The sequence below is a fragment of the Crotalus tigris genome, unplaced genomic scaffold (assembly GCF_016545835.1).
Source record: "Crotalus tigris isolate CLP2741 ecotype Arizona unplaced genomic scaffold, ASM1654583v1 scf7180000017622.5263843, whole genome shotgun sequence".
NCBI classification, from domain to species: Eukaryota; Metazoa; Chordata; class Lepidosauria; order Squamata; family Viperidae; genus Crotalus; species Crotalus tigris.
The window spans coordinates 3,827,226-3,850,578 of NW_024096517.1; the positions used below are offsets into that span (position 1 = coordinate 3,827,226).

Below are 23,353 nucleotides of genomic sequence, written 5' to 3' on the forward strand. Positions count from 1 at the left end.
CCTCGACTTACGACCGGTTGGGGGTCGCGGCATTAAAAAGGTTGAGAACCACTGGTCTAGTAGAACATGAAGGAAGAAAAATGTAAATAAGAAATAATGGGGCTATAAGGACAAATATTCTAAAGAAGAATAAGGGGGAAATGTAAATATTAGATTACCATTACGTAATTGCTGTAAAAAAAAAAGGAGGAGTATATATTGTGGGTGTATGTGTGTTATGTTTTGTTTTATTCTGTTTTGTCTTGTTGGTTAAAAATAAAAATTAAAAAAAAAAGATCTCTCTTGGTCTAAAATTATTTCTAAGCAGAAAAAAAAATAGTTAAGAGCATCAGAAGGCACCAGTCCTATTCTACCACTACTATTGTCTAAAACTAGACAGAACAAAGAGCAAAAAGGGCATCTCGCAATCCCGTCATTTGCTCTCAGCCTTGCTTTCCCTGAGACAGCTTCTTCCCCCAAATCTAGCAAGGAAGTCAAAGAGAAGAGCCAGTTGACTCCTTCACCCCTTTGGCTTTGCTGGCGTGGGAGGAATGATCTAGCCTGGTGAACAAGCTCATGACCCCATGTCTATTCCCTTGGGTTGTCTAGGGAAGGAAACCTCAGGCCCAGACACCTAGCCCTAGATTTCACAGATGGGGTACTGTTCTTCTTCTTTTGTCTCCAGGTCCCAGGAAACTCGTGTTAGGACTGGCCAGGAGGAACCCAGCCACCAAACGCCTTCTCCAAATATTGTGCTACGGCCAAGGTCAAGTGGTCATTATGGGGTCCTGCCACCACCTGGATGCCTAAAGGGAGTCCATCCTTGCTCAAGCCAAGAGGACACTGTGTCACTGGTAAGCCCAGAATGTTGAAGATGGCTGAAAGGGAAAAAACAACAGAGGTCAACGATTTGGAGCATTTTTCTGTAAAACCAGAATAAAGCAACTGGAGAGAAATCATTCAGAACAATGGCAGCTTCCAAAGGGATTGTCCAGGATTATGAGATCAGAGTGGGCCTTAAAGGGGAGGAAAGCATATTATCATTGTTTGGACATGATGTTGTGATACAGTTAGTTGGAAGATTCCAACCTTTATCGCTGGACTTATCTAAAGCAAGAATGCAAAGAATGCTGCATGAACCAGCATCCAGCATGAAAGACCCCCACAACTGCTAGAGATCAGAGGAAATCTACATCGCTTCTAAGAGGGCAATGTTGCAAGAGGTTGAATTCTGCCCTGATATAAATAATAATAATAATGCAACAAGGCCTTTAACACTTCCACATCTGCCTATCCCAAGCCCTTGGGAAGGACTTGATAGGTGGGTAAAAATGCCAAATCCAAGCTAAACATCTGGACGATGGTGAGATTAACCATCAAAATGATAATTATATATGCTGCCCAACTCCTAGCAACCCTGGGCAGTTTACAAATTGTTCAAAACACTGAAATGAGAAAGCAACACACATTCAGGTATAACTACATCAAAATGCCTCTTCAAGCAATGTTCCTTGCGTCTGTCAACCATTTCCACCCAATTTCCCAATGGTAACAGGTTAGATTTCAATGTCTTCAGAGGAGGGAATTGTCCCCTTCTAATCTATCAATGCAGCATCCACAAACTGTGTTACATGGATCACAGCAATTCAAACAACGGGAGCTTCTTACCAGTGTAGGCAAAATTGAAAGGCGAGCCAAGAGGCGCATGATGCTTGGGAGCTAGTACAGGGTGTGAAGGGTACAAGAAGACACCATTCTCTCCTAATAATTCCACCATCTCTGCTTGCAAGCTCTGTGCCATGCTTGCTAGCTTAGCATTTGCCCTGGAGTTGTATTTCGTCAACTTCTCTACTAGTCCTAGCGCTGGGGGGAAAAAACATGTTGAGACAGATCAATTCACGACAAAAACGGTTTGTTCCACATTTTTAAATAGACTGTGCTATGCGATCGCTGTGGGTGCTAGATATGTGGCTGTCTTGATTTTGGGGGTGTGCAGTTCCCCCTAGGAATTCAACTAGACCAGGAATCTCCAACCACAGCAACTTTAAGACTTGTGGACTTCAATCCCCCACGTTGGCTGAGGACTTCTGGGAGTTGAAGTTCACAAGTCTTAAAAGTTGTCCAGGCTGGAGAGCCTTCCACTAGACAACTGAGTAGAGTCACATGACGTAGAATCATAGAATTCTAGGCTTAGAAGGGATCTTGGAAGTCTTTTGGTCCAACCAACCTCCTGCCTAGGGCAAATCCTTAGATTTAAAAAACAGAAGCAGCAAAGTCAACTATAAAGAACTGTCCCAGGCCTTGAGTTCTCACCAATGGCTGGAAGAGTGTGAGAAGACCGTCTCACCATCCATTTTACCAGTTCCCATGATGGCCAGACTGGTTTTCCGTGGTCTCCAAGCAGATCAATGAAGGTTTGATTTTCCTAAAAGACAACATGGACAAAGAAACAGAGAGAGAGAACTCCAGGATGTTTCCTTCTTTTGGCCCATCTCCTCATTCTTAGTAGCAACTTTTATCGAACGTTGCAGCTGTATCTGAGTTTTCAGAGGACATGTTAACTAACATGTTGCAGGATCCAATCTGGGTTGGGCATCAGGATCAGAAGTTTAGTCTTATAATAATAATAATAATAATAATAATAATAATAATAGTAGTAGTAGTAGTAGTAGTAGTAGTAATAGTAGTAGTAGTAGTAAAGTTGGAAGGGACCTTGGAGGTCATCTAGTCCAACCCCTGCTCAGGCAGGAAACCCTATACCATTTCGGACAAATGGCTGTCCGGTCTCTTCTTAAAAACTTCCAGTGTTGGAGCATTCACCGCTTCTGGAGGCAGGTTGTTCCACTGGTTAATTGTTCTAACTGTCAGGAAATTTCTCCTTAGTTCGAGGTTGCTTCTCTCTTTGGTTATTTTCCATCCATTGCTTCTTGTCTTGCCTTCAGGCGCCTTGGAAAATAGCTTGACTCCCTTTTCTTTGTGGCAGCCCCTGAGATACTGGAACACTGCTCTCATGTCCCCCCTCGTCCTTCTCTTCGTTAAACCAGACATACCCAATTCCAGCAACCGTTCCTTATATGCTTTGGCCTCCAGTCCCCTGATCCTCTTTGTTGTTCTTCTCTGTACTCTTTCTAGAGTCTCAACATCTTTTTTACATCCTGGTGACCAAAACCGGATGCAGTATTCCAAGTGTGGCCTTACCAAGGCCTTGTAAAGTGGTATTAATACTTCACGTGATCTTGATTCTATCCCTCTGTTAATGCAGCCCAGCACTGTGTTGGCTTTTTTGGCAGCTGCAGCACACGGCTGGCTCATATTTAGATGATTGTCTTCTCAGCTTTTGGACTCGTGCTGGTGCCCCTCTCAGAAAACTTCTCTGTACTGGAATATGTAGTTTGGACTCTTCTAGGTGTGGTATTTATGTGGTGCCTAGTTGGGTGTGGCTCCTTATTGATTGATTGGGGAGTTGATGGCTGGCAAATAAGTGGTTGTTTATTGTTGCTGCCAAGCCCTTGGCTCTTAATTACCTGATAAGCTGGTGATAAATCAGCATTCCGATTGACTGATAAGCGGTCCCTTTCTCACTCTTTGATCATTTCCCTGGCTATTTTTGTACCTACGCGGCCAACAATCTTGTGATCTTGCAATCTGATGGTTAGCTGCCTCCTACACAGTCACAGGGGCAATCTACACAATCCTGCATGGACTGTAATTACTATGTAGGGCAGACCATGAGAAGCTAACCACCGGATTGGAAGAACACAAGTGAGAGGTCAAACGAGGAAACCCAAATGCAACTTCACACTGCGATGAACATGCATTCAATTTGGCAGCTATTAAGATTGTTGGCTGAGCAGGTCGAGCCAACCCAGACTGGATCTTGCAATGTTATCTTGGGACATGTATATTTGCCTTCATTTGTAACTAACAAAGGCCTAAAGAGGACTGCAGGCCAAATTCTTTTGCAAAACATTCCAGTAAGCCTCAGAAAGGTTACAAAAGCTACTCAGAGGATTATGTGGAAGCTGCTGCTGTGATCACACACAACAGTTTACAAGCTAATAGGAGTGAGCTGCTATGTAGAAATAATAGCTTTATTGGAGTCTATATGCTACTTGCCAAAAAAGTTTTTTAGGGTGTCTCCAGTAGATTTCCAATCCTTGAAAAAAAGATTTGCATTTGACATACCTGCTTATTATTGCTCTTGAAAGACATCATAGCTGACCAGATCTGTAAGGAGTATTTCATTTTCCGGATAGCCACACTTTCCACCTCAACCCCCAGGTCTGTCTCTAGGTGTGACACCACCTTCAGGATGGCAAACAGAAGGAGTAAAAGAGCTGTCAGCTTCTGTCTCGACCTTTTACAGCAGAAAGGGACATGTCATGCTTCCTGCTGGTTTCCCACAAGCAATGTCAGTGGGGAAGCCAGATGGAAGTCAGAACTCTGCTGATTAAAGGGCTACTCAACAATCTGAAAGAAGAAAAAGTTTTTCAGCAAAAAAAAAAAAATCATCGATAGGACTACATCGATCGGCTTAACGACCATGGTATACACTTAACGACTGCTCCAAAATTTTTTCTAGAATTGGGACCGTTGACTTGGGGATCTTGATTTATAACCATCGTGGCTTACAACAGGAATTCTGAGTCCATTACGGTCGTAAGTCAAGGATTTCCTGTACAGTGACCTTCCAGGTGTCAACTCAGTTATCTTTCTACTCCATATTTGGGAGATGCCTAGATCTGAACCCAGGACCTTCAATATGTTGAGCTATGGGCAGTGGTGGGATTCAGCCGGTTCGCACCAATTCAGTAGAACCGATAGCTAAATTTTGTTGAGTTCAGAGAACTGGCTGAACCCATGCTGCTTCTGGAAGTCCATTCTAGGCTTCGGAGGCCCACCGGAAATGCATTGATGTCACTTCCGGAAGTCCGTTCTAGGCCTTGGAGGCCCAGCCTGCATCCACACAGAGAACCGGATGTTAAGGTATTTGAATCCCAACACTGGCTATAGGCCTCTTTATGATTCTCAACAAGACAGGGTCCAGATCTATCCAGCTACAGGAGAGAACTAACCAATGAAATTCATCCCAGCTAACAACACTGCCATTTACTGAATCTGCTTTCTGATTTCTGCAACAGCACTCAAGCTTCGAAGCAACCAAAAACAACAATTCCTTACTTTCCGATGAGCTTGAAGAATTTCTTTATCGACCGGCAAGAGGAAAATGGACCCTCCATCGTGTTCCATGGAATAGAACTTTAAATTTTGCAAAGATACCGGGTCATCCAGCTTCAGTCTGAAAAGGAAGGAATAAGATGGAAAAGGCAGCTATGAAGAACAATGGGACCTATTGTACCTTAGAACAGGGGTCTTCAAACTTGGCCCTTTTATGACTTGTGGGCTTCAACTCCCAGAATTCCTCAGCCAGCGTGCCTGACTGAGGAATTCTGGGAGTTGAAGTCCACAAGTCATAAAAGGGCCAAGTTTGAAGACTCCTGCCTTAGAAAATCATCCAACTGACACGTGTACACTGGTTTTGGTTTAGTCCAGCTCTTTGAATACAACCTACTAGATGCCCTGAGACCTGTTGGGTCAACCTTTGAGAAGAACGTAATACAGTCTGAGGTGACCACAATTAGCATTACATTTTAGGCTGACCATATGCACAGACAGTGCCATGATCATCTAAGTAGATATCATAAACAGAAAATTGTAGGGGCAAAATGAACTTTAAAAATAAATCAATACTTAATAACCTAAACAGATAAATGACTAGGCCAAAGAGGCAGTAGAGGTGGGGATGACTTGTGACTTCCATCTGGCTTCCCCACTGACATTGCTCGTGGGAAACCGGCAGGGAACATCATCTGTCCCAGGGACACTGCAACCATCATAACTACATGCCTGTAACCAAACCCCTGGATTTTGATCACGTGACCGTGGGGATGCTGTGATGGTTGTAGGTCACTTGTCGTAACTTCAAATGGTTGCCAAATGAATGGTTGTTAAGTGGGCTACAAATCAACAAAAGCCACTTACTTGGAAATGCTTGGTCCAGCCATGACTCTCAACATGAGTTCTAAGTCTTCGGCATAACGACACATAGGTCCAGTGCAGAGGAAGTTTGTACGATGACCAACCGCATCAGGAAACTGGCCGTCATTGGGCACTACGCCTGCATAAACCCAGAGAAGTAGAGTTCAGCCCTGCCCGACAAGCCACTTAATTCTACTCTGGCATTCATTTTTGTTTTTTGCTTAGTTGCTTTTTTCCTCCCTTTTTTAATTTATTTTAATCCCTGTAATGTATGCATCGTTTCTTCATTATACAATCCCTGATGCTTTTTTCATGAGCACGGGTGTGTTATCATCACATTTTAAAAAATGATAAAAACTTGTGGTTAGATAGGGTCATACGCAATGAACATGAATTTGGGGAGACAATGGAGGACAGGTGTGCTATGCTCCATGGAGTCTCAAAGATTTGGACATGACTGAATAACAAGAGACATGGTGGTGCAGTGATTCGAATGCAGTATTAGAGGCTAACAATACCCACAGCCAGGAGTTCAATCTGGACCAGCTCAAGGTTGACTCAGCCTTCCATCCCTCTGAGGTGAGTAAAATGAGAACTCAGATTGTTGGGGGCAAGAGGCTGACTCTATAAACCGCTTAGAGAGGGATGTAAAGCACTGTGAAGCAGTATGTAAGTCTAAGTGCTATTGCTATATAACAGCCATAGGGGCACAGTGGTTAGAATGCCGTATTGCAAGCAAACTCTGCCCACAACTAGCAGTTCGATCCCGACGGGGCTCAAGTTTGACTCAGCCTTCCATCCGTACGAAGTTGATAGAATGAGGACCCAGATTGTTGGGGGCAACACGCTGACTCTGTAAGCTGCTTAGAGAGGGCTATAAAGCACTGTGGAGTGATATATAAGTCTAAGTGCTATTGCAATTGCTATTGCTAACTCTGCCCACAGCTTGGAGTTTGATCCTGACCAGCTCGAGGCTGACTCAGCCTTTCATCCTTCCGAGGTGGTTAAAATGAGGAGCCAGATTGTTGGGGGAGCAGGATGCTAACATTTGTAAACTGCTCAGAGAATGCTGTAAAGCACTATGAAGCGGTCTATACATCTAAGTGCTACTGCTAAGAAGGAACTTGTGGTTAGGACTGTTTCTAGGGAGGAATAACCAGGCCACACCTGTGCTGGGCTTGTGTCCAAAGATCCCATTGAAGAAGGCGGGCATACGGATGCTGCCCCCGATGTCTGAGCCGATGCCAATCACAGAGCCAGCAGCTGCTACGACACAACCTTCACCTCCTGTGTGGAAACAAAGGGCAGATTGGCACTGTGATAAAGACCAAACAGACTATCGTGCAAGCCTGGAAACTCTGTTCTGGAAAAAGCAGTTATACTGCTCTGGCAGTGACAACAACTTCAAAGCTTATGTTAATTTTTTTGATTCATCTGCAGAAATATGCACATCCAGGCCCACAGCTGAGTTATGCAGGTTTTACGTGCACCTGGCTGATAAAGTTATTTAGGTCAGTGTTTCTGTTTTATACACACACACACACACACACACACACACCACACGCACATATATAATTTTTATTAAATAAAGTTTTAAAAGAATAAACACAATATATGTATATATATTTAAAAGTGGCAGTAAAGTCAATAATACGTGAAAAAAGGAGGGAAGGGAAGGGGAGAAGATGGAAGGGAAGATTATAAAGATCTTCTTAATAGCAGTGACAAGTATATTTGTGTGTTGTTCTCTCTCTAAAGCTACCACAAAATTTTCTACTTTTCCACTGTTTACTCTTTATCGTCATCAAACTCATCAGCAGAAAGTCCATAATGGGTTTCTGGATTCTAATAAATGTACTTATTGTTCATTCCTTAAACAAATCATTTAGGTCAATGTTTCTCAAACTTGGCAACTTTTAAGATGCACGGACTTCAATTCGCAGAATCCATGGCTCGCTGGGGAATCCTAGAAGCTGCAAGCCAACTTCTTAAAAAGCCGCAAAGTTAAAGGAACACTGATTTAGAGGGGTGCCAGCTCACTAGCATAATCCCCTTTACTGAGTGGGTTCCTGCATTACATTCAGCCGTTACTTGTTTCCGCAATGCAGCTTACCAAATAAACCCCGGTGGCAAGTTTGCACAACCCACACCGCCAAAACCAAACGAATCTGATTATAGTTTAGCATGCTGTGTGAACCAGGACTCTCTCCAAATCAGCTCAAGAAGTAGCCCTGGGCTTTCTGGCAACTTCAAACACAGTCATTATTTCTGCTCAGACTTTTCTCTCTCTCTCTCTTTTTTTTTTTTAAAAAAATTATTTCCATTTTTCAGTACGTTTAATACTTTCAATACATTATATAAAAAGAATAAAAAAGAAAAATACCTTTAAAATAAGACCTTGGGTGTCGCTCGTCTATCTCCCCCCCCCCAACTGCGTCCGCCCTCTCAACCTTCCTTCCCTACTTCCCTACTCCCTCTCTCCTCTCATCCTCTCTCCTCTCATCCAACTTCCTTCCTTCCTTCCCTCCTCCTCCCCTCTTATCCCTCTTCGGATACAGTTCAGGGGAAACACCCGATGCGTCCGCCCTCTCAACCTTCCTTCCTTACTTTCCTACTCCCTCTCTCCCCTCACCCTCTCTCCTCTCATCCCTTCCTCCCATCCAACTTCCTTCCATCCCTTCCTCAGACTTTTCTCTTTAACTTGGTGGTTAAGAATTCCAGTTCCAGTATATCCAGAATGGACTTATCCACGATCCACTAACCTGAGCTGCCTCCTACAATGCAGTCAAGGTTGTAGGGGTTGTTAGATCGGCCGTAGACGACGTTGCTCGACTCAAACCACATACACAGCTCGCTGCAGTTGGTCACCCCCAGGGGAATCGCGCCTGCTTGCTTCAACCGGGACACCACAATCGCATCCGTAGTGGAGATCACGTTGCGGCGGTTGACCAATCCAGAGGAATTGGGCATCCCTACGAGGTGGGCAAAGAAAGAAAAGACTTGAAAGAGTTTTACGCCTTATCTAAGAACCCACAGATAAGGAAAAGTGTGTGTGGGGGGGGAAAACTAAAAACAGAGGGTTCTTCAAAGAGCAATAGGGTTTGCTCTTAATTGCAAAATGTTTAGCCATTCGTTATGAAGCGAAATCTTTCTGTCTCTTTTACGGGCATTATCCTATTAGGAAATCATTTCTGATTTCCTCTAGGAATTGCTCTGGGAAACCGTCTTTCATCTCTTCTGCTGCTAAGTCAAGCCAGCCAACCAGAAATTTATTTATTTATTTATTTTCAAGAAAGTTATCGAATAATAAAAAAAAATATTTTGGTGCCGGTTGGTCAATGCTATTGCAGCTGAATTTTTGTTCGTCCTTGTTCCTAATCCCTTGGGGTTCTTTTCATTTTCAGTCTATGTTGTTCTCAGCATTAGCAGAAGTGAGCATCCCAAATGTTAGCAAGACAGGCAGGCAAGTCTTTAAATTGTGCTGATCATCTCTTAGGCTTTTTGGAAATAAATAGAAGAATAGAATAGAATAGAATAGAATAGAATAGAATAGAATAGAATAGAATAGAATAGAATAGAATAGAATAGAATGTAGAGTAGAGTAGAGTAGAGTAGAATAGATGAATAGAATAGAATAGAATAGAATAGAATAGAATAGAATAGAATAGAATAGAATAGAATAGAATAGAAGGCTAATGTTAGAAGGACATGTTAATGTTCAAAGAAAAAGCACCAGTGAAGAAAGAGAGGATGGACACGGACAACTGCAAAAGACAATCCAAAGAATTCAGATGCTGAATAAGGCTCTACACAAGAAGCCTTGCATCTTTTCTTTGTGTCTCATGAACCCAAAGACATAGGAAGCCACCATCTTTATGTTTGGACCACCTCCCCATGGCTCCCCACACCCTGTGGGCTCAAGGAACCAAGAATGACACAACTTCTGAGTTGTTTCTTTTTGTTTGTTTGTTTCATCTATTTTTCCCCCATTTTATTTAAAGTAAAGTTAAAATACGAAACTCCATAAAATTTAAACAAAAACACAAAAGAAACAAGACATTCAAAAAGGTGCATTAAAAAGAAAAAAAGTGTAGCAATGTATTAATCAGTACTCAACTACGGAAGGGGGGGATAATAGGTATATATGTTGTTTTCTTTTTAATACACTTCTGAGTTAGGTTTTTTTTTTTTAATTGTTGCTTGCCTGTAGTATAGAGAAAAATCTTGCAGACTAGAGCACTTAACCGCAAAACTGAACTGCTCGGGAGGGCCCGCCCTCACCCTTTTTCTGCATATCAAAAATTCCAAACTCTAAAATCTACGGATGAATTAGCACAAGAAAATATTATTTATTCATGGTTTCAGTATAGACAACTATTGGAAAGGTGGAAGATAGATTATAATGTAGGCTTGCTTAGAGAAGATGAGAATTTGTTAAAACAAATTAGAGATCAAAGTCGAACTCATATTAAAAGAATTTATGGTGTCTTGGTGGAATTGGATTCAGAAGCAGAGTTAGTTAAAGATTGTATGGTTAAGTGAGCACAAAATTTTGATGAACTGATCTTATTAGATACATGGGAGATTATTTGGGTGAGGAATGTTAAATTCACGCAAGCCCAAAATTTACGGGAAAATTTTTATAAAATGTTTTATAGATGGCACCTTGATCCACAAAAAATGTCTCGTATTTATTCAAACCTGCAGCCTAAATGTTGGAGATGTCGTTGCTTGGATGCTACTTATTATCATATCTGGTGGTCATGTAAAAGTATAAAAGCTTTTTGGATTAAGATATGGTGGAATATTCAAAGAATTTTTAAAAGAAGGATAAAATTTACTCCACAATTGTTTTTGTTGGGTATTGTTCTGGATTGTGATGACAAAGAGGTTATTTTAATGTTAAATTTAATTATTGCGGCTAGGTTGTTAATAGGGAAATATTGGAAGAAGGAATCTTTGCAAGAATGGTTTTTTAAAGTTTCTTACTTAGCGTAAATGGCAAAAATTTTGGCTTTCTTGAAAGATCAATCGCAAGAGAAGTATCTCTTGGTGTGGAAAAGATGGATAAATTTTATACAATATAAGTATGATATAAGAAAATATTATCTAGCTTTCGAATAATTTATATTTAAAGTTTAAGATATTATCTAGAAGTGTAATTATTATTATTCTTTATTTTTTTATTTTTTTATCTTTTTTTTTCCTCTTTTTGTTTTTTATATATAATGGAGTTAAAGTATTTTACAATTTGTTTATTGAGTGTAATTATATTTGCTTAAGGTTTATTTGGGCTTAAAACTTTTTTTCTTTTAAGTTCTAGTTAAGCCTGTATTCAGCTCTGGGAAGAATGGGGGAGGGTTTTGGGGTGGGGTGGGAGGGATTGGGGAAGGGGTTTTTATTGTAAAATCTTAAAAATTTTTAATAATAAAAAAAATTCCAAACTCTGTTGTCTCTTTGCTCCCTGGAAAAGACCCCCCCTTCCCCCCTCCCTCCTGCAACTCTGGATTACATTCTACCACACCAGTGATGGTAAACCTTTTAGAGACCGAGTGTCCAAACTGCAACCCAAAACCCACTTATGTATTGCCGGGGGCCGGGTGGGTGTGGCCCAATCAGCGGGTGCAGCTACAGTGGGCTTGGCAGACTGGGTGGGCATGGCCACTGGATGGGTGTGGCTGCAGTAGTCATGACAGATTGGGTGGACATGGCTGGGGTGAGCGTGGCCACCTTGATGTTGCTTATGGGGAGGGACACCTGTGGGACCGGGCAGGGTTGGGGGAGATCCAGGGGGTATCTGGCGGGTGGGATGGTGGGCTCCCCAATGGCGGCTCCAGGCTGGCTGGTCCTAGGACAGTGATGGTGAACTTTTAGAGACCATGTGTGCTGGGGCCATGGCACGTGCCCATAGAGAGGGCTCCGTGTGCCACCTCTGGCACGCGTGCCATAGGTTCGCCACCACTTGTACCAAACCTTAGGCTGAAGACGGAAGTCAAAAAGCAATGGAAAGGAAAAAACCCAGATCCAGCTACTTACCATATAATGCAAAGGCTTCTTTGACACTGACAGGAATGCCCAGCAAGGGGAAATTTTTCCGGAGTGATTCTTCATCTTCATGTCCCTCAGAGAGCAGCTGATCAACCAACTGTGCCTCCTGCAAGGCAGCCTCAAACCTGAGCAGATGGGTAAGGAAAGAGTGGGGAGGTTAAAAAAAAAAAGGGAGATCTCTAGCTGATGTTTTAGGGGACAGGAGACTAAAACATACAAGGAACGGTTGCTGGAATTGGGTATGTCTAGTTAAAGAGAAGGACCAGGGGTGACATGATAGCCGTGTTCCAGTATCTCAGGGGCTGCCACAAAGAAGAGGGGGTCAAGCTACTCTCCAAAGTGCCTGAAGGCAGGACAAGAAGCAACAGATGGAAACTAATCAAGGAGAGAAGCAACCTAGAACTAAGGAGAAACTTCCTGATAGTTAGAACAATTAATCAGTGGAACAGCTTTCCTCCAGAAGTTGCGAATGCTCCAAAACTGGACGTTTTAAGAAAAGATTGGACAACCTTTTTTCTGAAAGGGTACAGGGCTTCCTGCCTAAGCAAAGGGTTGGACTAGAAGACCTCCAAGGTCCCTTCCAGCTTTGTTATTCTGTATTCTGAGGAACGGGCTGTAGTTTTTCAACCAAAGAGCTAGCCTTTGATTTTATAAGCAGCCTGGAAATATGGATATCTCTGGAGTTGGTTGAGCCAAAGCGTTGCTTCTGTTTTGCATCTGAGGAACTAAAGAAGGAAGTGGCAGAAAATGCATGAGGAAAAGAAAAGAAAAACAGGGGGGAAAATGGATAGGGTCCTGATGGAAGAGAATCTTTGAAGCTCGGGGTTGAACTGTGAGGTCTTTGGTGCTCTCTGAGCTTGGTTGATTTCTTTCATAATGAGGACAAAGCCCGCTTCCTTCCAGCACTGATAACGTTACCCAGTTTAGTAATGAAACTTCTGCAAGAAAACAACCAAGCTCAAAGATCACCAACACTGACCTCACGAACACTGCCTTGTTTCACAAAGCTTCACCTTTCGCTTTGTTATATGGAAGACAGCAGGCGCCTAGCTCCTTTTAAGCACTTCCCACTTTAACAGAGTTCAAAAGAGGACGTTGCAATTTGAAGCAACGAGCATCAAACCGATCCTTTGTTCCTTTTTTTTAGGCTTTCTCGCCCGTTAAATCAGCTTTTTAAATCAGCTGTTTTCCCACCAAATTTGGGTTGGAAAAAAAATCTGAATGACCACGAGATGGCAGCTAACAGTTATACCCCTCCCTTCCCCCCTGATCAATTGTGTAATTTTGCAACCCAGATATGGAAATCCTACTCCAGTGATGGTGAACCTTTTAGACACCGAGTGCCCAAACTGCAACCCAAAGCCCACTTATGCATCGTCGGGTGCCGGATGGGTGTGACCCATTGGGTGGCTGTGGCCCATTGGGTGGCTGTGGCCCATTGGGTGGGCGTGGCTCCGGTGGTAACGGCAGACTGGGTGGGACTAAAAAGTTCAATCAATCAATTCCAACTTTGCAAGATCTTTTTTTTTCCTGCGAGAAGTTGAAATTGACTGATGGATTGAACCTTTTTTTTTTTTTGACACGACGGTGGAAATCTAAAGCGAAAAGGTTTTATAAAACCCAGCTGAAGGCCTAGGACTGGAGCGACGGCGCGCGTGCCCACAGAGAGGGCTCTGAGTGCCGCCTCTGGCACCCGTGCCATAGGTTCGCCACCATTGTCCTACTCTATCTACAAACAAAACAGGTCAAGGCAGTGAGCAAACGGTGGGAAGTAAATATAGCCTTATTCAAAAGGAGAGCTGTTTGACTGTGAGATGCTTCCGATCAAAATTGCTGAATAGGATGTTCCTATCTTGGAAACACCCAATCAGCTGCTCAACTGGACGTGGAGTCTTCTCCTTTCCCTCTCCTCTTATCTTGAATTCAGGGTGCATAAGGTCAGGGCAACGGTGAGAAAGGGCTTGGAAGGAGAAAAGATTACAAAAAAATTACTTTTGCTAGGCCTGTGTAGCAAGTCAGTAGAATGGGATGTTTGGAAGACTAATTCTCAAGGCCCAACCCCGATACAGAAAGAAACACCAGGAATTTGAAACAGGGGGGAGCTTTCTCCATACCTGTCTGCTCCGTTCCTCCCCAGATAATAGCCCAGAACCTGTTTGGCAGAAAGTCAATGTTTTTCCAGCTTACCTGTCCTTAACAATAGCATTGATGAGTGGATTCACCTGTTTGATCCTCTCAATGTATGCTTCAAGAAGATCGACAGACTTCAACTGGGAGGAATGAGAAAAAAGAAATTTAATTACCGTACATAAATTATTTCCTGGCTGGGTTTTACAGCAAGCATCTAACACTGGCACCAGGAAACTTGTTTTTAATCTCTAAAGAAGACACCTTCTCCCAATCTACATCTAGCATCTCAGCACCCTGGAAGAAGATGGAATACAAAGATAGGAAGGATGTAGACCTGATTGAAGGACGCCTAAAAGGGGTTGCCAGATATACTGTATGATAATGCTCTGGCAATTGATGGTCAACAGGAGCCTAGTCCACCTTCAGTTTGGACTGATGCAATTTGTTCTACAAGGAAGCTTCAGCTGGTCAGCTTGAGGCTGTTCCCACAGCTATGGGAAGATTGATGTTTGTTCATATGACCCTGCTACTTTGACAGCTCAGCTGGCTACTAATTGGCTTCTTGGGAGAATTCAAGGTCCAGTTGCCCCTTTCAAAGTTCTTCATGGCTCAAGGCCTGGTTATCCATGATTGTTTATTCGAATAGAATAGAATGGAATGGAATGGAATGGAATGGAATAGAGGTAGAGTAGGGTAGAGTATAGAGTGGAGTGGAGTGGAGTGGAGTGGAGTGGAGTGGAGTGGAGTGGAGTAGAGTAGAGTAGAGTAGAGTAGAGTAGAGTAGAGTAGAGTAGAGTAGAGTAGAGTAGGATGGAATGGGGTGGGGTGGGGTGGGGTGGGGTCGAGCCAGTCTTAGCAAATTGTTGTTTATAGTTTTCCAGGGTTCCATAAACAAAGAAATAATAATGTGTTCGGTGAAGAAACATGAAACTGGATACACAGTATTGGGAGGTGGCAGGAAGGGCCTCCGAGAAAACTCTTGGGAATTTCAGAAAACCTCAGGGTGGTATTTACAAACCTATGCATGTAAATTAGCTAGCCCAAAAACCTTTGCTCTTGATTTATGGCGGAATAAGGTAAGCTAAACCTGACAGGTGTCAACACCTCTGTCCTCGATTTACAACAGTTCATTTAGTGACCATTCCAAGTTACAATGGCACAGAAAAAAAAGTGACTTACGACGGTTTTACACATTTACGACCTTTGCAAGCATCCCTAGGGCCACGTGATCAAAACTCAGATGCTTGGCAACCGGTTCGTATTTATGACTGTTGCCATGTCCCAAGGTCATGTGATTCCCTCCCCTTTGCGACCTTCTGGCAAGTCAAATCAACGGGGAAGTCAGATTCCCTTAACAACGCTGTTGCTCACTTACCAACCAAGCCGCGATTCACTTAACAACTGTGGCAAGACAGGTCATAAAATGAGTCAAAACTTATGTCTCCCTTAACAACAGAAATTTTGGGCTCCGTTGTTTTTGTAAGTCAAGGATTACCATTGCATATGGTAAAATAAAACCTATAAGGGACAGAATATTTATTTTAAAGTGTCTGTGTGGAGACGGGGAGGAACAGAAGATTTAATTCCCACATCTCGATCGCCTGTTTAGTATTTATTAAATTCTGTCTCTATAGTAATGAGTTTTGCCAGCAGGAGAACTTCTTGCAAACCATAATCTTCCTTATAAACTTGCACAGCTCCTGTAGGCTAAAATCCCTTCTGAATGTTAAGATGCCACTGACATGAATGCCTCGTTACCTTCTTTACAGACTACAAAAAGAGATTAGTTTAAATTCCTTGATCCCAAGATTCAATATCTTCAGAAACCAAACCTCAGCAGGATTAGAATAGTGCTATCTTATTTTTAGGACACAGGATGCTTAGGAGCCCTTTGTATAAAGGCATCTGCGATTCCCTGCTTTCCCCGTGCAGAAATGAAAAAAAGCAGATATAATCTAGGACAGTGTTATTTGTGTTTGCAACTCCATTGCTCCCTTTCTCTTCTAGCAGTTGCACAAAATCAAATTTTTTCAGCCTGAGGCTGGAGGAGCACTATAGTTTCAGAGGGAGAGGTTTGGGATTCAAGGCAAAGAACTGACTCCTTTAATGTCAAACTTGCGATGTCACGTGACGTTGCGCTACGTATCGGAACTTTTTTGCCACTGCCGGCAATGGGGTGGGCGCGGTTTTGCGATGACACGTCCGGCCCGCGGGCCGGCAGTTTGACACCCCTGCTTTAGGTCATTGTCCAGATGTGTAGGTGTCCCTTAGAATACCCCAGGCTATCTGGAACAGGGGCAGGCAACTATGGCAACTTTACAACCTGATTCAGCAAGTTAGTCCAACAGTTGTAAAGTTGTCATAGTCTGATCTAATCTAGGGAAAATTTCAGGTGAGCTGGCAGAAATGCGGAAACTGACCTGTGTATCTGAGAGCAAACCACTTTTTTGAAATGCCAGATGTCTTATATGGACTTTTTGCTGAAAGAAGGAAAATAAAGAATTGGTGTTTTATGTATTTAAAGACTAAGAAAGATGAGGGCAAAATAAAACAAAGGGCAAAGAGACTTCTAAAATACGTAAGAGGGAGCAGGGAGAGTAGGAACGGTCTGTTGAAAAGAAGGTCAGAAATGTATTTCTTAACTTGGTTTTTTTCCTTCCTGTTTATTTTTTTGTATTTTAGTATGTTTTCTTGCAGACGTTTCATTACCAAAGTAGGTAACGTCATCAGTGCTAGTGAGTGTGGGGGTTTGATCTCCATTTATATTCAGTATTTTGCACTGTTCGCCTTGTTCAATATTACAATGACACAGATAAAGGAGAATATTTGTAACTCAGGGTTGAAATGAGGAATCCTGGGTGCTCTCTGAGCTTGGTTGTTTTCTGGCAGACATTTCATCACCCTAACTAGGTAACAACATCAGTACTGGTGAGTGTGGGCTTTACTCCCTGTTTATATTCAGTAAATTGTTAAGTAGCTTGTTCAGACAAACAAGCTACTTAAGCAGAAAACAATGCCCTAATCAAGGGACTATCCAGGACAAAAACCACATCCCACACCAAGGCGTTCAGTGCAAAGCACTGAATATAAACAGAGAGCAAACCCCCACACTCCCTAGCCCTGATGATGTTATCTAGTTTGGTAATGAAATGTCTGCAACAAAACAACCAAGCTCAGAGAGCACCAACGACTCTTCAGTTATTACATGCCTATTTTCAATCAGCATGATCAAAACAGGAAACGATGTTTCAGAGGAGAGATTGCTATTATAGACAGGAGGATCAATATATGAAAAATAGGACACCTCCCCCCCCCCCAAACACCATCCTTCAAAAATGAATTCAAACTTTAGAAAAAGAGTCTTGGAGCCCTATTGGGCAGGTGGCCAACATATATGTTTCATAAACAAACAAACATACAAACTTGAGAGAAAAGAAACAAGGCAAATACGCCTCCATCTAAACAAGTGGATTTTATGGCGGGATTTCCTCAAGAGCAGTGTTTCTCAACCTTGACCATTTTAAGGCACGTGGACCTCAACTCCCAGAATTCCACAGCCAGCAATTGCTGGCTGTGGAATTCTGGGAGTTGAAGTCCACGTGCCTTAAAATGGTCAAGGTTGAGAAACACTGCTCAAGAGGTTTTTGAGACCTGCCCAATCTCTCTCTCATCTCTTCAGGATTGGAAAATCTCTAATTTAAAGAAACGGGGCGGGGGGGGGTGTTTTCTTCTTAATCCCAGATTAGGGATTTTTATTTCGAGGGAGGTTTTCTGTTTTTAAAAGAACGAAAGATAAACGTCCTAGTTATGTTTTATCGTTATGGATTTGGGCTCCATGTAGACCCCCATCCATTGATTCCACATGCAGAGAGGGAGGCAGAGATGGATCAATGTTTAATTCTCTTCCTCATCACCATCTTTAACCATTTTTGGAGGCACCTGAATACATGGGGGGGGGGGCATTTGGAAGTAGCTGATCACAAGTGGATCACTGCTTGGTGGCCTATCCCGGCCGGACAAAAGCCATTGCTCATAACACAGCTGGATCTCCTCTCTTATCGCCACTAAACGTGCTAGCCTAGTGATGGGACGTGTAGTCCAACTCCAGAGGGCCATCTGCAATAAGCATGGTACAGTGCCCTCCAGAATGCAATACACTGCTCGGATAAAAACTATAAAGGCAGCCTATAAATAAACAAGCACCACCCTCTTTTCCTTTTTTCCCACAGAGATGGGGCATAAGGAAGCAGGAGGGAAGGTGACCCCCAAGGTTCAAATTCATGGAGGATCAGCTGGGAGGGCTATTCTCCCCCCCAGCCCAACCTACACCCCGCCCCCACGCCCCAGGGATCAAACAGGAGTGGTGGGGCTCTTGAAAGACTTTTCTAAGGGATAGAAGGGGGTAAATAAAAGCAAGCATCTTCTTTCTCTCCCTCCCCTTTCTTCTTCTTCTTTCTCACACCTTTTCCCTTTTCCTGCTTGCAAAACTCTTAGCAAACCTAAAGGAAAACGCGCACCATCTTTCTTTCCTTGAACTTTCTTCTTTTTTTTTCCTCCCCTTCTGTTTCTCTCGATGGGACTTTTCCCGTTTGCAAAACTCTTTTTAGCACTGATAAATGAACGACCGCCCGCCCCCCCCCACTTTTTACGGGGCGCCCCGCAGCCTCGGGGGGGGGGGGACGTGGACTTCAACTCTCCTTCCCCTTCCTTACCTCCCTGCGGCGAATGCGCCGCGCCAGCTCCCCGGCAGAAAGGAGCAGGAGCGGCTGGTCGGGCGGCGGGACGGTGCGCGCAGGGCGCGATCCGCGGGCGCCCTTGGCTTTCCAGCGCAGCAAGGCGGAGACGCGCAGCGACAGGCTGAGCAGCGCCAGGAAGGCGCGCGAGAAGCAGCGCAGCACCTGCACCAGGCAGCGCTGGGCGCGCGTCAACGCCATAGCCCGGCGAGCTTGCAAAGCGCTGCGGAGGAAGGCTAAAAGAAGCAGCCGGCGAGCAGGGCCGGAGGGCGGGGAAGCTGCGAGAGAAGGAGGGCGGGGAAGAGGTGCTTCCGCGAGGGCTGGCACCCGGTTAACCCGTGCAAGCCAGGCGCGCAGATGGAGATGGAGAAGCGCCGCGAAGGACGCCAGCATTGCGCATCAAGGCATGCCCGGGGGGGGTAGGGGGGGGATGCAAGCCGGGGGGGGGAAGAGGGGGATTCGGAGCGGCTGCTGCACCTTTAAGAGGGGTGGACTTCAGCTCCCAGGATTCAACAGGCAGAGTGCTGTCTGGAGCATTCTGGGAGTTGAAGTACGCCCTTCTTAAAGGGGCCACGGTTGAGAAAGCAGAATAATAGACGATTTGAAAGGGACATTATTGGAGGGCTTCTAATACGGTAGTCCAAACTCCTGCTCAGGCTGGAAACCCTGGCTAGATTATTTCAGACAAATGGCTGTCCAGTCTCGTCTTAAAAACTTCCAGAGTTGGAGCATTCACCGCTTCTGGAGGCAGATTGTTCCACTGATTAATTGTTCTGACTGTCAGGAAGTTTCTCCTTAGTTCTAGGTTGCTTCTCTCCTTGGTCAGTTTCCATCCGTTGCTTCTTGTCCTGCCTTCAGGCGCTTTGGAGAATAGCTTGACTCCCTCTTCTTTGTGGCAGCCCCTGAGATATTGGAACACTGCTATCATGTCCCCCCTCGTCCTTCTCTTCATTAAATTAGACTTTAAACTGCCTGGACAAGATTTCAGAAGTGTTTGACATTGCCTCCTTCCCAGGCCCGAGAGAGCAAAACTGGCCCAAGGTCAGCCAGCTGCCTTTGGCGTAGTCACTCTGACCATCCGGGGATGGGAACTGCAGCCCATGGAAATTTAAGCCTTTTAATGAAATGGGTTAGCTGGAAAGTTGGTTTGGTGGGGTGGTTAAGGCTCCAGGCTTCAGCAGTGTTTTAGTTGTGCTTTATTACAAAGCCCACTGGGTGACCTTGGGTCCAGACCCTGTCTCTCAGCCCTGGGAAAGAGGCAATGCCAAACCAACTTCTGAAATCTGATGCAGGCAGTTACCAGAAATTTAAATGGGTTCAAAGGCACAAACACAGAAAAAAAAAAAGAAAGAGTGCTACCTAAGTCCTGATTTTGTGTTACCATAGTCCAGCGTGGCTCCTTTCCAACCTTATCTTATATATCCTCCCAAATAAGTTAAACAATGTTGTGCAAACACAGCATTTGATTGTTTTCCAGCCGAGAGAAAGTTACAAAATGCAAACCTCAACAGATGTGTGTCTTTGGCTTTCTGTTCGATGACTGATAAGCTGTCCTGAGTAGCTTTTCTAGGGGAAGAGTGAGTGATATTGCACAGGCCTTTCATTTTATATAATATACACACATATATATGTAGGTCTTTGGTTATTCGGGTTTTCTCCCGCGTAAAATTAGAAGTGTCTTGGCGACGTTTTGACGAAGTCCCATTCGTCATCTTCAGGCTGGGGTTTTCAGCTTCGTGCTTCGAGGAGCAATGCTATATATACATCTTAAAATTGTCAAGGTTGAGAAACCCTATTTTGAGAGGGGTTCATATCACTCTCTCACACTCCTTGAATGACTTCGGTCACATGGTTTGATTGGTGATGCTCAGCCACATGATGGCAGCATTGCATGAACTTCTTCCCATATTTCCTTTCTTTTAGTAGATTCTATGGCAATACTGTAGCTGGAGAGTAATAACTCTGAAAACAAAAATCAGAAGGAGCTGTTTAAGATTTTGTAGGGTACCATCTGATGGTCTGGGAAGAAAAGCTTCTGAGAAACATCAGATCTTTCCAGCATGAAATCTGGGAATCTGCGCTTAGCAAATAGTTGTGTGGGAAGTCAGCCCCCCCCCCCAGATATAGAAATATTTTGGGGAATATTAAAAAAGGCAGAATATTATATTTCCCCAAAGGAATAATGGAAAAGATCTAAAAAGGCAGAACCCTCCCCCCAAAAAGTCTTTCTGCCCTAAGCAGAAACCAGGTCTGTAGAAATGCAGATGTGATAATCCTGTCAGAAAGACTGGAGCCAGGAAGTTTAGAGGTGATGGGATTAGAATGACGAAGATCCCTAGAATCAACAATCCCTCACCCCAAAAATCCAAGACAGGACATAGTCAACAGCCACAGCCCCAGGGAAGCAGGATATGACCTTTGGGACATAATAGGAACCTGATTGAGAGGTGATCTCCATCTCTATGGGAGACAGAGATCATGGATTGCTTAAGATGTGCCTGTTGTGAAGGCATCTTAGTCACTCTGTTGTTTTGTGAACAAACAAGCGGGGACAAAACTAAATTGGTTTTCTCTCCCCCTCTTTCATTTCAGAGGGATACGGCTGTAAAACTGCAAATAGTAATTACAGTATTATGCATGATTTCTTTAATACACTACATAGAAAACTGAGCACTTAATTCTACTGTGTCCCACTGCAGTCATAAAAACAAAAAAAGGAATCTAAAGGTTTCTAGTTAAAAACAGAGAAAAAAATGGAGCTTTTGCCTAAAAGCCTCTAGAGGGCTCTGCAAATCATTGCTAAAAATGAAACTATTCACTTTGATTCCTGTAAACATACCGGATCTGCCAAACTTTATCCACACCAGGTAGTATCGTATTCATACTGTATTTAATTGTCTAGATTATTTTTGTGATTGCATTTAATCATCTAGATTATTGTTATTTTTAATCCTGCTCTCCCTTCTATCTTTGGAGCACCACTTTCTAATAATTAAAGCAACCCTTTGCAATTCTTCTGAAAACAAACATGAAAGGCACATTCTGGAACGTGGTTGGGTGGACGCTTTTGATCTGGCTAGATCTAAAACTTCAAAGCCTTGAATTTGATTAAAATCACATCAGAAGATTCCAATAAGAAAAAATAAGGGAAATAAAAAAAAAACATATTATCCCTTCAATCAAGTTGTTAATTTATATCCCACAAGGAGTTTAAGAAGCTTGTTAAGGCAGTGTCCTTCATTTTCCAAACAAGTTTCCCAGCTAAATTAGGCCAGGAAAGAAAAACTGAATTTGATTTCTAAAGATCCACCTTCTTTTTTTTTTTATTTCCCTAAGTGGATAAAATAAAAGTAAATATTTGTACATCAGAACAAACAGTTCTTCAAAAGCTGCCAGCTCACCCACCATTATCATTCAATGAGAATGTTCAAATCTTGCATTCCTCAGAGCTACGTCATCTATATTCATAAATACAGAGATGCAAGGCGGTGTGTTTTTCTTAAGAGGACTTTTTTAGGCAAAGATTTTTTACCATCAGTCATTCCTTTGGTAGAATCGCATCCTTTGTTACAGAATCCTGGTGCAATGGTCAGGAAGCCTGCTGTCTGCAGCAACAGAATTACAGTAAGTTGTTTTATAGAGGCAGTTCAGAGACATCACCCTGCCAACAAAAGTACGTATAGTCAAAGCCATGGTTCTCCCAGTTGCAATGTATGGCTGAGAAAGTTGGACCATAAGAAAGGCTGAGCGCCAAAGAATGGAGGCCTTTGAACTATGGTGCTGGAGAAGACGGTCCTGTTTATTTTTATCCTGTTGTTCGTTTTTCATATATATATATATGTTCGATGAATAAAAAGTGATCACCAGGAAGTAAAACAGTGAAGTTTTAATAAATAACCGAGCTTTCGATGGCTACAGACCTGCCATCATCGTCAGGGTGTAAAACCAGGGAGTGGGGAAACTCGCTTATGAGCGCAGCCGCGCCCGCATTCGGCTCATGGACCTCATGACAGGTCCGTAGCCATCGAAAGCTCGGTTATTTATTAAAACTTCACTGTTTTACTTCCTGATGATCGCTTTTTATTCATCAAACATGTATGTACCCAGGAATCGTCATTCTTCGATTTTTAGCATAATTATATATATATATATATAATAAAATTTGGATTGCTAACAAAGAATTAAGGGAGAATGAGATAGCTATTTCGACAATATATATATATATATATTGTCCTTAATATCATTAAAAATGCGAATCTTGGGCATATCAATAAAAATATAAGAAAAACGAACACTAGGATAAAAATAAACATGACCGTTTAATATAAACAAACCCGTGAGTAAAAAGTTACTTACTGAGCTTTCATCAGCCAAACTACTGACGTCATCAGAGAATGCTAGCTGATTAGGGAGCTTGCCTATAT

The 23,353-nt window shown here is 43.1% G+C and overlaps 1 protein-coding gene across 1 annotated transcript; it reads right to left on the minus strand.

The window, feature by feature from the left end:
* Positions 1-207: 207 nt before the first annotated feature.
* FAAH2 (fatty acid amide hydrolase 2) lies at positions 208-19,296 on the minus strand. Its single transcript, XM_039331275.1, has 11 exons — positions 18,909-19,296; positions 14,254-14,336; positions 12,055-12,191; positions 8,781-8,990; positions 7,186-7,305; positions 6,022-6,157; positions 5,161-5,278; positions 4,165-4,284; positions 2,293-2,404; positions 1,648-1,842; positions 208-857 (listed from the first exon to the last, which is right to left on the minus strand). The coding sequence occupies exons 1-11, from the start codon at positions 19,128-19,130 to the stop codon at positions 682-684; spliced, it is 1,629 nt and encodes a 542-aa protein (XP_039187209.1). The 5' UTR covers positions 19,131-19,296; the 3' UTR covers positions 208-681.
* Between the last annotated feature and the right edge of the window lie 4,057 nt (positions 19,297-23,353).

Excerpts from the sequence above, each read along its gene's own strand:
- FAAH2 (XM_039331275.1), bottom strand. The coding sequence starts at position 19,130 with ATGGCGTTGACGCGCGCCCAGCGCTGCCTGGTGCAGGTGCTGCGCTGC. Across the intron at positions 6,158-7,185 it reads TGGACACAAGCCCAGCACAG|GCGTAGTGCCCAATGACGGC; the intron begins GTGTGGCCTGGT and ends GGGTTTATGCAG. Across the intron at positions 2,405-4,164 it reads TCAAGAGCAATAATAAGCAG|GAAAATCAAACCTTCATTGA; the intron begins GTATGTCAAATG and ends GTTGTCTTTTAG.